This window comes from Priapulus caudatus, unplaced genomic scaffold (genome assembly GCF_000485595.1).
Source record: "Priapulus caudatus unplaced genomic scaffold, Priapulus_caudatus-5.0.1 Scaffold11, whole genome shotgun sequence".
In the NCBI taxonomy this organism is placed as follows: domain Eukaryota; kingdom Metazoa; phylum Priapulida; class Priapulimorpha; order Priapulimorphida; family Priapulidae; genus Priapulus; species Priapulus caudatus.
This window is the reverse complement of record NW_014577072.1, coordinates 1020748-1032099: the sequence shown is the minus strand read 5'-3', so window position 1 is coordinate 1032099 and position 11352 is coordinate 1020748. Positions and strand designations below refer to the sequence as shown.

The following is an 11352-nucleotide window of genomic DNA, read 5'->3' as shown; positions in this document are numbered from 1 at the left end:
AGAAAGTAAATTAATTAATGCTAACTTGTAGACAGAATTTCCTTATCTACAGGATTTCCCCGCACATTCCAAGAGAATCTGTGCCTTGTGAAATACAAGAGAGGGACCCCAACTTGGCCCAAGATACAAGATACAAGATACAAGATAACGAGAACCGAATAGCATATGCACGATGGCCAACGAAAAATACACACCGTGCGAAGCAAGATCCAACGCGTACGGCATAAACTTAGATTAGTTGGTGCAAATGAGTAAACTGACTACGACGTCCACCAAAACACGATTAAATCAATGATTAAATCGCCATTGTGTCGCCACTTGCACGGCTCTGGCACCTATAAAATGCCGAAATGCATCGAAGTTTCAAAGAAATAATGAAACACCGTAAGAATGTAACCTGTAACAATCAAAGATTGAAAAGGCTGTATAATAAACTGAAACATGGTTTAACGGCTCTATTATATTCGGTACGTAAAATAAAACCCCTGATTAACCCATCATATACTTATTCTTTACCGTTTCGGCACATTTCGGACTTTCATATGTTTGAAGGGCTGTCTGTGTCACGTGGCAGTCTTGTCCATGCAAAATCATCATGGCCGCCCCCTCTAAAAAACGTGCGATTGCTGAACGTATGGAGATTGATGCAGATAATAACGACAGTGGAAATTCAAATAGCGATGAAGGCGTGAAAACGGAAGGCAGCGAAGATGAAGCAATTGGACAAGTAAGACTGATTGTGAGTAGCTCTAGTAACGCAGATGGGGTCGTTGTCGTATCGGGTACTACATACAGTCCACATGATATGGGTACAACTACAACTACAAGTAGCGTTTACACACCCATGTCGTGAGTTTGGTTAGGGTTAGGGTTAGGGTTAGGGTTTTTAAACCTGGGGTTGTCAAATAGGAATGGGCCCAGATGTGTACCCGGGCCGGTAGTTTTAGGTTGTTTAGTATTAAACTAGGTAAACTATTAGTATTACTATTAGTATTATGTTTATATTTTTACATGAGGTATGTTTAGGGTTAGGGTTAGAGTTAGTGTTAGGGTTAGGGTACACTTCTGTAGTACAAGTCTGGTACACTTTGTGTATACATAATATCAATATGTACCTCGGGTACATATCTGTAGTACCAAGAGTAGATAATAATTAATATAACATATTGGTAGTACCTGATACGACAACGACCCCTTGAGCTCTAGTAACTATAGCCTGCGTACGGTTGCCGCCAGTGGCAACCGTACGGGGGCTATAGTTACGCTCATAGCACAGGCACTTGGAACGTCTCAATAAAATACAAAAATGTAAACACGAAATGTATTTACTACCAAAGTCTTAATGTTTCTCTACTCTATTTCGCCTATAATTAGCTCTAGTAGTAGTACTGTAATCACCTGTAAATGCCAGTCAAATGCTCATCTGCAACACACAAGTACACTGCACGCCCGTGCTGTGCACAAACAACATGAATAAGAGAGTCATGTTGTTCATGTTATTCATGTTATTCATGTCTCTCTTATTTATGTTGTTTGTGCACAGCGCGGGCGTGCGGTGTACTTGTGTGTTTCAGATGAGCATTTAACCGGCATTTACAGGTGATTATAGGCGAAATAGAGTAGAGAAACATTTAGTCCATTTGATTTGCTTCCCCAGAGCCACCTGGGTTAACCTGGTACGAAATAGAACGCATCTGGGTTAGGGAAGATAAACGAACGGTTTTTGGGTTAACCCGGGTTAATTATCATCATGGATGTCAGTGACCAGAAAAAAAAAGAATAGCAATTGCAATCTAAGAATGAGCAAACACACGCAGTCATTGACAGGCATGCTTCATTACTACTGCTACATTCATGCAATTCCCGCACTGATATATCGTCGCCATGCATGGTGTCGTTGCAATGGATTGTGGGATGCTTCCCCAAGCCCCCCCAAGTGAGCGACTCGGCTAGCGGGTTACTTCGGCCTCACCCGGGTTGACCCGGGCTAATGCAAATCAATACCACAGTTGACTGCCACAAATCAAATCGTATTTGGCGGCTGTGGCGGCGTTGATATTAGCAGTGAATTTCACGACCCCAAGTACTAACTTGGGAAGCAAATCGAGACTTCCGCGGGTCCTAATTTAAGAGACTTTTGTGTTTCGTTAGTTAAAATAGTTCAGTGTCGTGTTTACACTTTTTTACTTCATGCTACTTAAATCAGACATAAATCGCCCAATAGATTGTGCCGCTGCGTCCGTCTGTGCGTCCCGCGTTCTCAACAGTTTGGCACAAATCTATATCACTCGATTGGTGCGTCGGGTACTTATATGTTGGCTTTGTGTAGCATCCGCGATGACGTTTGGACGTGGCGGTGGAGTGTGGGGGGGGTGGGGGGGTAATCCTGAAAACGCAGTTGGGTGTCGTATGTCGTTAAGCTGGTTGGGGTCAGAGAGCCGTTCAAGAGTCAGAGGTCTGGATACTTGTAAAGAAGCGGCTGTGGGAACATTTCCCTCCTTAAAACTTAAGCGTATAGGGAGGAAATGCCAGAATTGCCGCACAAATCTAAACGGCTCGACCTAGGCTCGTGAAGTCGAGTGTATAGCCACATGCGTAGGCAAAAAGCCATCACTGTGCCGAAATTGAGGTCAGGTCAAAGTCAATGGGGCATTCAGGCAGATTTTAGGACATTTTCTGAGGAGATGCGTTCTGACGGACGCCGATTGAAAAACTTTTTATATTCAACAAGTGTGACCCCTAGCATTTATGCTTAGTAAAGCGTACCATGAAAATGTACTTTCCTGCTGAACATCGAAGAGTAAGTGTCCGATAACCCTTTTGACCTCCGAGGAGGTAAACGATTTGCTTGACTTTTAACAAAGGACTGAATGCTCTTTTGCTATTTGATGGATGTGAGCCTACAGTTGCCCACATTCAATTGCAAAGGCAATATGTTGTTGAACCAAGTTACGCCTCCTTAAATTCATAGTATTTTCTAAAAGAGGCTTATAGCACCCTTGAGTAGCACCCTGTACACTTATAGCCCACACTGGTAATGCAACCCTGAATGGCTCGCGTGGGGTAGCGCAATACATGGGCGCAGCCCATTACGTATGCATGGGCGTGAACTGCACTATTCTAATCATAATTATTGCCTGGCAACCTGCCAATGCAGATGTGCTTAACTCACACCGCCTGAGCGAAAATTCCGCCTAGCCTGAATATACTTGGAGATTCAGCAACCTTCAATGGATGCTGACGTTATCACCACGAAGTGTGATGCCATCTTTGATTGATTGATGACACTTGCACGCACCATCTCGCAGCAACTCGTTTTCTATTAGACCCTCTCCACCCGCCCTCCCCCCCACTCTCCCCCTACCACCACGCACTACCGCTCTGCGCTCGACGCATATCCATGATAAATAACATGTTAAATTAAGCGAAGTTATAAAGTACACAGCTGTTATACTTATTTACAGCTACTACCGGATAAGCAAAGCCTTAGCTATCATAGATTTTAGATTTGTCATTACAAGTTATCCTAGCGATATGCTTCTGAGGCTCGAACGCGGAATGGGCGATTAATTGGTATTGGTTCAAGTTTAATCCTGGTGATGGGCAGGCGAGGTGCTCGCTCCATTAGCACGCTGATGCTCGACTATCGTGCTCTACGGACTATGTGTGTAATTTTATTGAGGTACGTTCATAAAAGATAAAGTGCCTACTGGGCGTATAGGGTCTGCCGAAACGTACCCTGTAACTAAATCTGCATCCCAGGGTTAGGCGTTAGGTGAGTAGGCGTAGGCGACGTGCCGTAGACTCTCGTTAGGGCATGCAGAGGTGGTAACGGGTCCGGCATATAAATGACGCGCGAAATGCCTTATTGATCAAAAGCGCCCAACGAGAGTTTAAACGCAAGTATTGTTGCCTCTGAATAGATGGCGCCACTACGCTAGTATTACGTGGAGTTTTATTCAGCGACTGTGTATATTATTATGTTATCGGTAGTTATGCCGCCATGTATATATATGTAAACATAATAATATAGACTGGTTTAAGCAGGGATTTGACCAGTACCTTTATACTAGGTGTAGGTTGAGTAGGAAGTAATATTCATATAGGAATACCTTCAAATGAGTATATATGATGAAATGTGTAGCTGTACACCTGTAATTGAGATACCTTGATTACTATAAAGTGAGATAATTAAGCCATTGCTCTCACGACGATATACAACAGTGCACGTTTGAGCTTTCTGGTCACCGTACTGGTAGATCTTGCGTGCTATAGCTCCGGGCGCTGGAATGCTAAAATGCGTGTCACACAGAACACGCAGATTCGACGCTTAGGCTTAGGCACGCTCCCTTTGCTATTAATATAGACTCGGACTGGGCTGTGGACAGGTATGACCACCGGCTCGACAGTTCCACACCGCATATCCAACAAAGGTCTTTTAGCCAGCGAGACTGGGTAGCAGGTCATATCGTTAGAGCGCGTTTTTACAATGTTTCGCTAATTCACTTTACAGACCGAACAATGCCGTTCACAAGGTCTTTTAATAATACGGTTTTTTACAGTGAGCGAAACAACCCGATATTTCGAATTGACGAACAACATGGAACACTACACGGGCTAGTTCACACGACAATCACATACGCGGCCAGGTCCGTGCCCGAATATACGCGGGTAGTTGGCGCGAATATTGATTCGCGATCGCTTCAGCAAGCCGGCAACCGCTAAGCATAAGCCGTGGCGATAAAGCAATCCGCCGTATATTCTTAGCGTCGTAGTCCGTTGAACGCAACGAAAAACTCTTCGTGTGAACGAGCGTTAATACTGTAGATATAAGCAAGTATGATATTTTTATAGTAATTACAAATCATATATATATATAAGTAAAGTCACACACGAACACCCGTGTAGATAAAAACAAAGTCAAGGTATAGAATAAGGGTGTTTAAAGTTTAATTGACGAGCTTTCGAGATTACATCTCTTTATCAGGTCAGCAGACATTGGAATAGAATCCAACATTCATAGATTCTATTCCAATGTCTGCTGACCTGATGAAAAGATGTAATCTCGATAGCTCGTCAATTAAACTTTAAACGCCCTTATTCTATACCTTGACTTTGTTTATATATATGTATACATTTTCTGATAATAATGAAATTTAATGCTTATTTCTCAGGAAATGTGAGGATGAATTTTGGCCGTAGTCTGTTGAAAAATGTTAACTGTGATTGGATTGTTTTGAAGAATTTTATAATTATCAATTAACAAATTTTTGATGTGCAGGATTGAAGGGTGATATAGGTTAAAACCAATGGACATCTGTCTGACGTTTTATTCACGCCGTCTTTTCTAGGGTTATTAAAGTGATTTATTACGTCACCGTAAATAGTAAAAAATAAAAAAAATACTTCCACTTTTTCACAAAATATGGTGGGTGGGTGGGTGTGTGTGTGGGTGTGCGTTCGTGCGTGCGTGCGTGCGTGCGTGCGTGTGTGTGTGTGCGTGTGACTGCGTGCGTGCGTGTGTGTGTGTTTGTGTGTTTGTGTATGGGTACAAATATAAAACTAACTAGAGCACTCGGAGAGCGCAGACCTCCGCCAAGGCAGCTCAATTCTCTCACTGAAAAATTTAATTAATTGGATCCGGATCACCACCAAAATGTAATCAATTCTAAGTTACCCCATTTTTGACCTATCCTGAAAATTTTATTAATCAATTGGATCCGGATCACCACCAAAATCTAATCAATTCTAAGTTAGCCCATTTCTGACCTATCCTGAAAATGTTAGGCCAATCTGTCCATAACTTTTTTAATTAGGCTGTACACAAACAAACAAACACAAACCCACAAACCAACAAACACACGCCGGTGAAAACATAACCTCCTGCCAACCCCTTGGCGGAGGTAATAATACTAAATAATAATAATAATAATATTACGTTTTATTAAATAGCTTACAGACTACTAAGTACTATTCTATTCTACAACAACATGGGTATATAAGTCAGTACATGCCATGTTCTATTATATTGTCAGGAGTCTATCAATATTGATAGACTCTTGATATTGTGTATTACAACTTGTGTTGTTAGCTATCCATGACCTGTCAAGTTTAACTCTAAGGAACATGCAAATGAGCCATTACTTTTATTTTCAAGCTTTACATATTTACCTCCGCGCAACGGAGTTGCAGGGAGGTAATGTAATCGCTCTCGTGTGTGTGTTCGTGTGTGTGTTCGTGTGTGTGTTCGTGTGTGTGTTCGTGTGTGTGTGTGTTCGTGTGTGTGTTCGTGTGTGTGTTCGTGTGTGTGTGTAGCGTTGGCGCGATCGATTCAGCACCAGCTCGCCTTAGGGCGTCCAGTCAGCAGCAGCGAGCCTTAGGGGCAGGGCGTCCAGTCAGCAGCAGCCAGCAGCGAGCCAGCTGTTATACACATGTACGCTCGCGGAGGTATGCACTCTCTTTGAGTGCCCTCTGTCTAGTTTACTAAGTTTTGCTTCAGAAAAATACTATTACCTACAAATAGTACAATATAATATATATAGTATCATAATGGTGATTGTTGTTTTTTTGACTTTAGGAAATAGTGGTAGATTTTGAAGCAAGAGCACCAGATGACAGTGATTTCCATGGAGTCAAAAAGTTGCTCATACAGGTAAAAACCGTGGAACAATATTGCCTTTATAGTTTGTAGTTTGTATTAGCTGCCACTCCACGTGTGCATCAATATAATGCGAAACACCATATATACAAATACTGTGTGCATGTGTTGCATAAAGCTGCTTCAACTCCATAAAAATAGTAGCTTTGAGGTTATAATTACTCGGTATAACATTCTGGTTTGAAATGTACTTAAATCAGTTTCACATGATTTAAGGCAAATTTGTATCGACAAAGTGATACCTTAAATAGCTTGTCGCAATGGGATTCGGCACCCATTCAAGCCCTACATTTCTGGCCTTTCTACTTGCATGACAATTCGTGCCAATGCTTTTGTGTGCATTCGTGGGGTTCCAAATAAAACAATTTGTTTTAATACAGTTGAAGCATTTCATGATTATAAAATGTAAGGTAATGTAAGAATTTGATCATTTTGAATTGAGTTGTCAACTAACGCTGATAGGGTCTATGTCTCCCTGGGTACTGCCGGAACGTACCCTGGGTACGGTCCGCCTCCGGTATATCGGAACATACCCTGGTAACTATCTGATATGATTAGGGTTAGGGTTAGGGAGTAAGCGTAGGCGTAGGCGACTCCCTAGACTCGTTAGTGGAGTAGGCGAGGTACGGTCCGGCATATTAGATAGTACCAGGGTACGTTCCGGCAGTACCCAGGGAGACATAGACCCTGGCAGACATCTGTTGTGTATATGACACTATGTATCTCAACATTTCTTTTAAAATATAATTTGGAGGCATTAGGAGTTGATACCACTTTAACATGGTGCAGCTGCATTTGTTGTTAATTAGCAGCTTCATGCATGATTGCCGAGTCAGCCTATTTTGCAATTTACTTTTGATCTTTTCTAGTTGTTTCAGAAAGCCCACGTCAATACATCAGCCATAGCTGATATGATAATTGGACAGAATTATGTGGGAAGCATAATAAAGGTTATTATTTTACTTCATTTTGCTCAGGCAAACTATCTTATATTAGTATACACAGTATTTTGATGATTAGTATGTAAAGAATATAATAATATAATAATAGTTATTTATTTATTAACTATGATTGTAAACATCATATCTAAACAAACATGATTACAGAAGGAATTTAATGCAGTAATTTGACCCCTTCTTGGTAATGTCTAAAGTCGTGACAATGACAAAGTTATGCCACATAAGGGCTCTAAAAAGTGAAGAGTGTTATTTTGCATATTTCAGCAAACTGAAGTGGTTGAAGAGGATGATGATGAGGATGGAGATGATGAAATCAACATTTTTGGAGTTGCTTCTGTGATCAACATTTCAGAGAAAAAAGTACGTATCCGGGAGAAAGCTACCTGCAACCTGTTTGTTGTAATCAAAAAAGAGAGAAACGCTTTAAACAAAGAAGTAGCTGTTCGAAGGCACATTACCTTGCTATGCCATAGTAAATTTAGGTTTAACTTTAGCAACTCTAAAACTAGCAAAGCTTCATGAAACTTTTCAGCTCTACAGAGTTAGTAAAACTTGATGAAAGACTATCATGAGCAGGGTTCTGCCCACGGTGGGTGGCGGTGGGCGGGTGTGCCCGGCACTATATATCTCCGCCCAGCACTAATTTTTGATTAAAAAAAGAAAAGGAAAGAAAAGTGATATATGGGCTTTTTATTGCTCAGAATGCAGGAAATTGAGTTTCAGACTATCCAAAATCAAAAATTTTCCGGGGGGCATGCCCCCGTACCCTCCTAGATTGGCTTCGCGCCTACGGCGCTTGCATCTTGCGACTTCGTCGCAATTGGATGCGCCCGGCACTAAAAAATCCTGGGCAGAACCCTGATGAGTCTAAACTAATAGTTCATCACTAATTACTATCTCGGCTCTATGGCATCGGATCATAAGCTGATTAAACCAACATGGGTTAGTGCAGTGGGGCTCTGTCCTGTAGAGAATGTCCGGGCCCCCACTTCACACATTTAAAACTAGCAAAGCTTTATGTTGCTTTTTAGGCTGAAGATTGCATTATTCAGTTGAAGACGTGGTTGTTAGAGCAATGCAAGCAGCATGAGAGCAAGAAGCTGCCTGCCTTAACAGAATTATTGGAGGACAGCAACAAACAGTTGGGCTTCATCATTAGTGAACGCTTTGTCAACATTCCACCACAGATTGCTGTTCCTACATATGAAAGTTTGCGGTAAGCTTAATATAGCAGGACCATATAATTAAGACGTCTGACTGGTTGTATATGTTGAGTGGTCTGGCTCATATTAATGTTAAAATCGTATTATGAATCCTGGATCTGATTATGCATGTATTGTCTGAACTTTTTCTCTTTTGATATAGGCAAGACATGGAACGTGTGAGCAAAAAAGGCATGAAGTATAGTTTTGACAACTATCTCATGATCTGTAAGAGTTACAAGCCCATTAAGAAATTAGAGACGATGGTCCACACAGGAAAACCTAATACCGAGACTGACACAATATATTCGAATGCTGAAGAAGAGTTATTTTTGAAGGTGAGTGTTATGTCAATACCTAAAAAGTTTTTAAGTAATTAAAAACATGAAATGACAAAATGTGTGAGATGGCAAATATGCAGATATACCTATATGTATGGATTAGACTTCATAAATATATCTTATGTTGTATCTGGTTTGACCCATCAACCAATCAATCATTCAATATTCACAAATGTGTTAAACCTGAAGCATGAATACTGACATTTTTTTATAACTGCACAATTTAATATTTCAGTTATGTGATTTAAATCTTAAATTGTTGCCAAAGCATTTTTACCACCCAAAATGTGTGTTGTCTCTCATCTGTTACCTCAGGAAGCATTGATCCGAATTGACTTTCCGATTGGTGAGGAGAGTGAAACAGCCCTAGGAGGCAAGTGGTCAGCTGATGACCAGGAGTATAGAGCACATCGGACAGCCATCATCTTCTCTAGAACATCACTGGATACTGTTTTGAAGGAAATGAAGGGCTTGTTTAGCCACCCACAGTAATGATAATTGTGTTTGAATATATGTTATCAATAGTCAATGTATAAAGTTTCATTTTGTAATACATTTGTCACGATTGTGGGCACTAAAATCACAATAAGTTATTAGTAGTCAGGCCCGTCCCAAGCTTTTCAAAAAGAGGAATGGCATGACAGAAGTACTTGAAATTTTCTGTGAAATAATGGGCGTGAAGTCCCTCATGACCGGTGTCCAGGGCCTGCTTAAGGGCCCTTGAAACTCAGGGGTTTTAGATGCTCTCTGGTGCAATCTGAGCCTTATTTATGACCAATATTTTCAGAAATAATTTTGGTTGAGTCAAGAATCATGAGCTTTGTGCATAAACTCGCGAAAATATTGGCTATACGCTAACATTTGCGCAATGAATTGACTTGCTGGCTAAATAACTAATTCCCGGGGTAAACTGGAAAAAAGGGGGGTGAGACCGCACCCATCACACCCTCCTCTTTGGACGGCCATAGTGTATGCTAAATCGCATAACTTGCTCTGCATACACATCACAGCTTACACTATAAATGAATGTTTCTGGGAATTTTAAAATATAAAAAAGGAATAATGGTACACTATAACCGCGTTCACACGTAGCAAGAAATCCGGTATTTAGCGTTCACACGTAGCAAGAAATCCGGTATTTAGCGTTCACACGAGGCAAAATACGAGGCCCAAGGTATCTAAACAGATCCGGTATTTCATGTAAATACGAGGCTTCCCAGACCCCGAATAATTTGCCGTGCTTGAGAAATACCGGATTTCTTGGACAGCGCATTTCCTCGTGTGAACGCTAAATACCGGATTTCTGAAGCCGCGTATTTTATAGACTGGTCCGCGCTCGACAGTTCTAGTGTAACGCGAGTGGAACTGTCGAGTGCGGACCAGTCTACGTATTTTATCGGCAGTTGGTGCACATTGCATTGTTTATTTCGCATTGTTTGCTTGATTGTTACTAAAGCAGCTCGCAGCTCGCAAATACCGTATTTCTGGAGCCGCGAATCAGCGTGTGAACGCTCGGCCGCGTATTTGTCTCAGATACGGTATTTCGCAAATCCGGTATTTTAGAAATACGAGGTCTCGTGTGAACGAGGCTTATATTGACAGCCTTTCTAACTTGTTCTGGTGTTATATAACATAAAAACATACATTTATATATAAAATGTCGAAAAACTACGCGTTACCATAACATGATAACAACTGTCCTAACTCCAAAATGTCTATAAATTTATGATATGGAAATATTAAAGTGGCATACTCCGTATTAATTCTTGTCTCCTTTCAGTGAAAGTAGGTAGGGTATAAAAAAAGATTGTGGTATTTGTTATTTTTTCTGGTTATTTACTATAAGTTAAATGTATATATATATATGTACTATATATATATAAATATATATCCAACACATACTCACTTACTGACTTACTGACATACTGACATAATTTTCTTCGGCTCATCTCGTGCGTTCAAAATAGCGAGTGGCGAGCCCGCGACAGATGTGCATGGTAAAATCCTATCTACAAAATTCGCTGCTTGCCGCATCCCGTCACAATTCTTCACCTATGCTAATGTACATATAAATGGCGCTCATGTCTCTCGTCACGGTTGACAGCCAAGATAATCTTCGTCAGCCGATCGTATGCCTTCGCGTGCATGTCTCTCTCTCTCTCTCTCTCTCTCTCTCTCTCTCTCTCTCTCTC

General features: G+C 41.1%; 2 protein-coding genes across 2 annotated transcripts in view; one reads left to right on the top strand and one right to left on the bottom strand.

Annotated features, from left to right (window-relative positions):
- Window positions 1-324, bottom strand: part of LOC106807359 (mucin-4-like) — a 27418-nt gene extending 27094 nt beyond the window's left edge. The window contains exon 1 of the mRNA XM_014809674.1: window positions 195-324. Within this exon, the coding sequence (XP_014665160.1) occupies window positions 195-225 (31 nt within the window). The 5' untranslated portion in view covers window positions 226-324. The remainder of the gene's footprint in view (window positions 1-194) is intronic.
- Window positions 325-552: 228 nt separating this feature from the next.
- LOC106807353 (isocitrate dehydrogenase [NAD] subunit alpha, mitochondrial-like) overlaps window positions 553-11352 on the top strand; it is a 35319-nt gene continuing 24519 nt past the window's right edge. The window contains exons 1-7 of the mRNA XM_014809664.1: window positions 553-739; window positions 6578-6652; window positions 7528-7608; window positions 7882-7977; window positions 8649-8833; window positions 8983-9157; window positions 9476-9648. Coding sequence (XP_014665150.1) covers window positions 596-739; window positions 6578-6652; window positions 7528-7608; window positions 7882-7977; window positions 8649-8833; window positions 8983-9157; window positions 9476-9648 — 929 coding nt within the window. The 5' untranslated portion in view covers window positions 553-595. The remainder of the gene's footprint in view (window positions 740-6577; window positions 6653-7527; window positions 7609-7881; window positions 7978-8648; window positions 8834-8982; window positions 9158-9475; window positions 9649-11352) is intronic.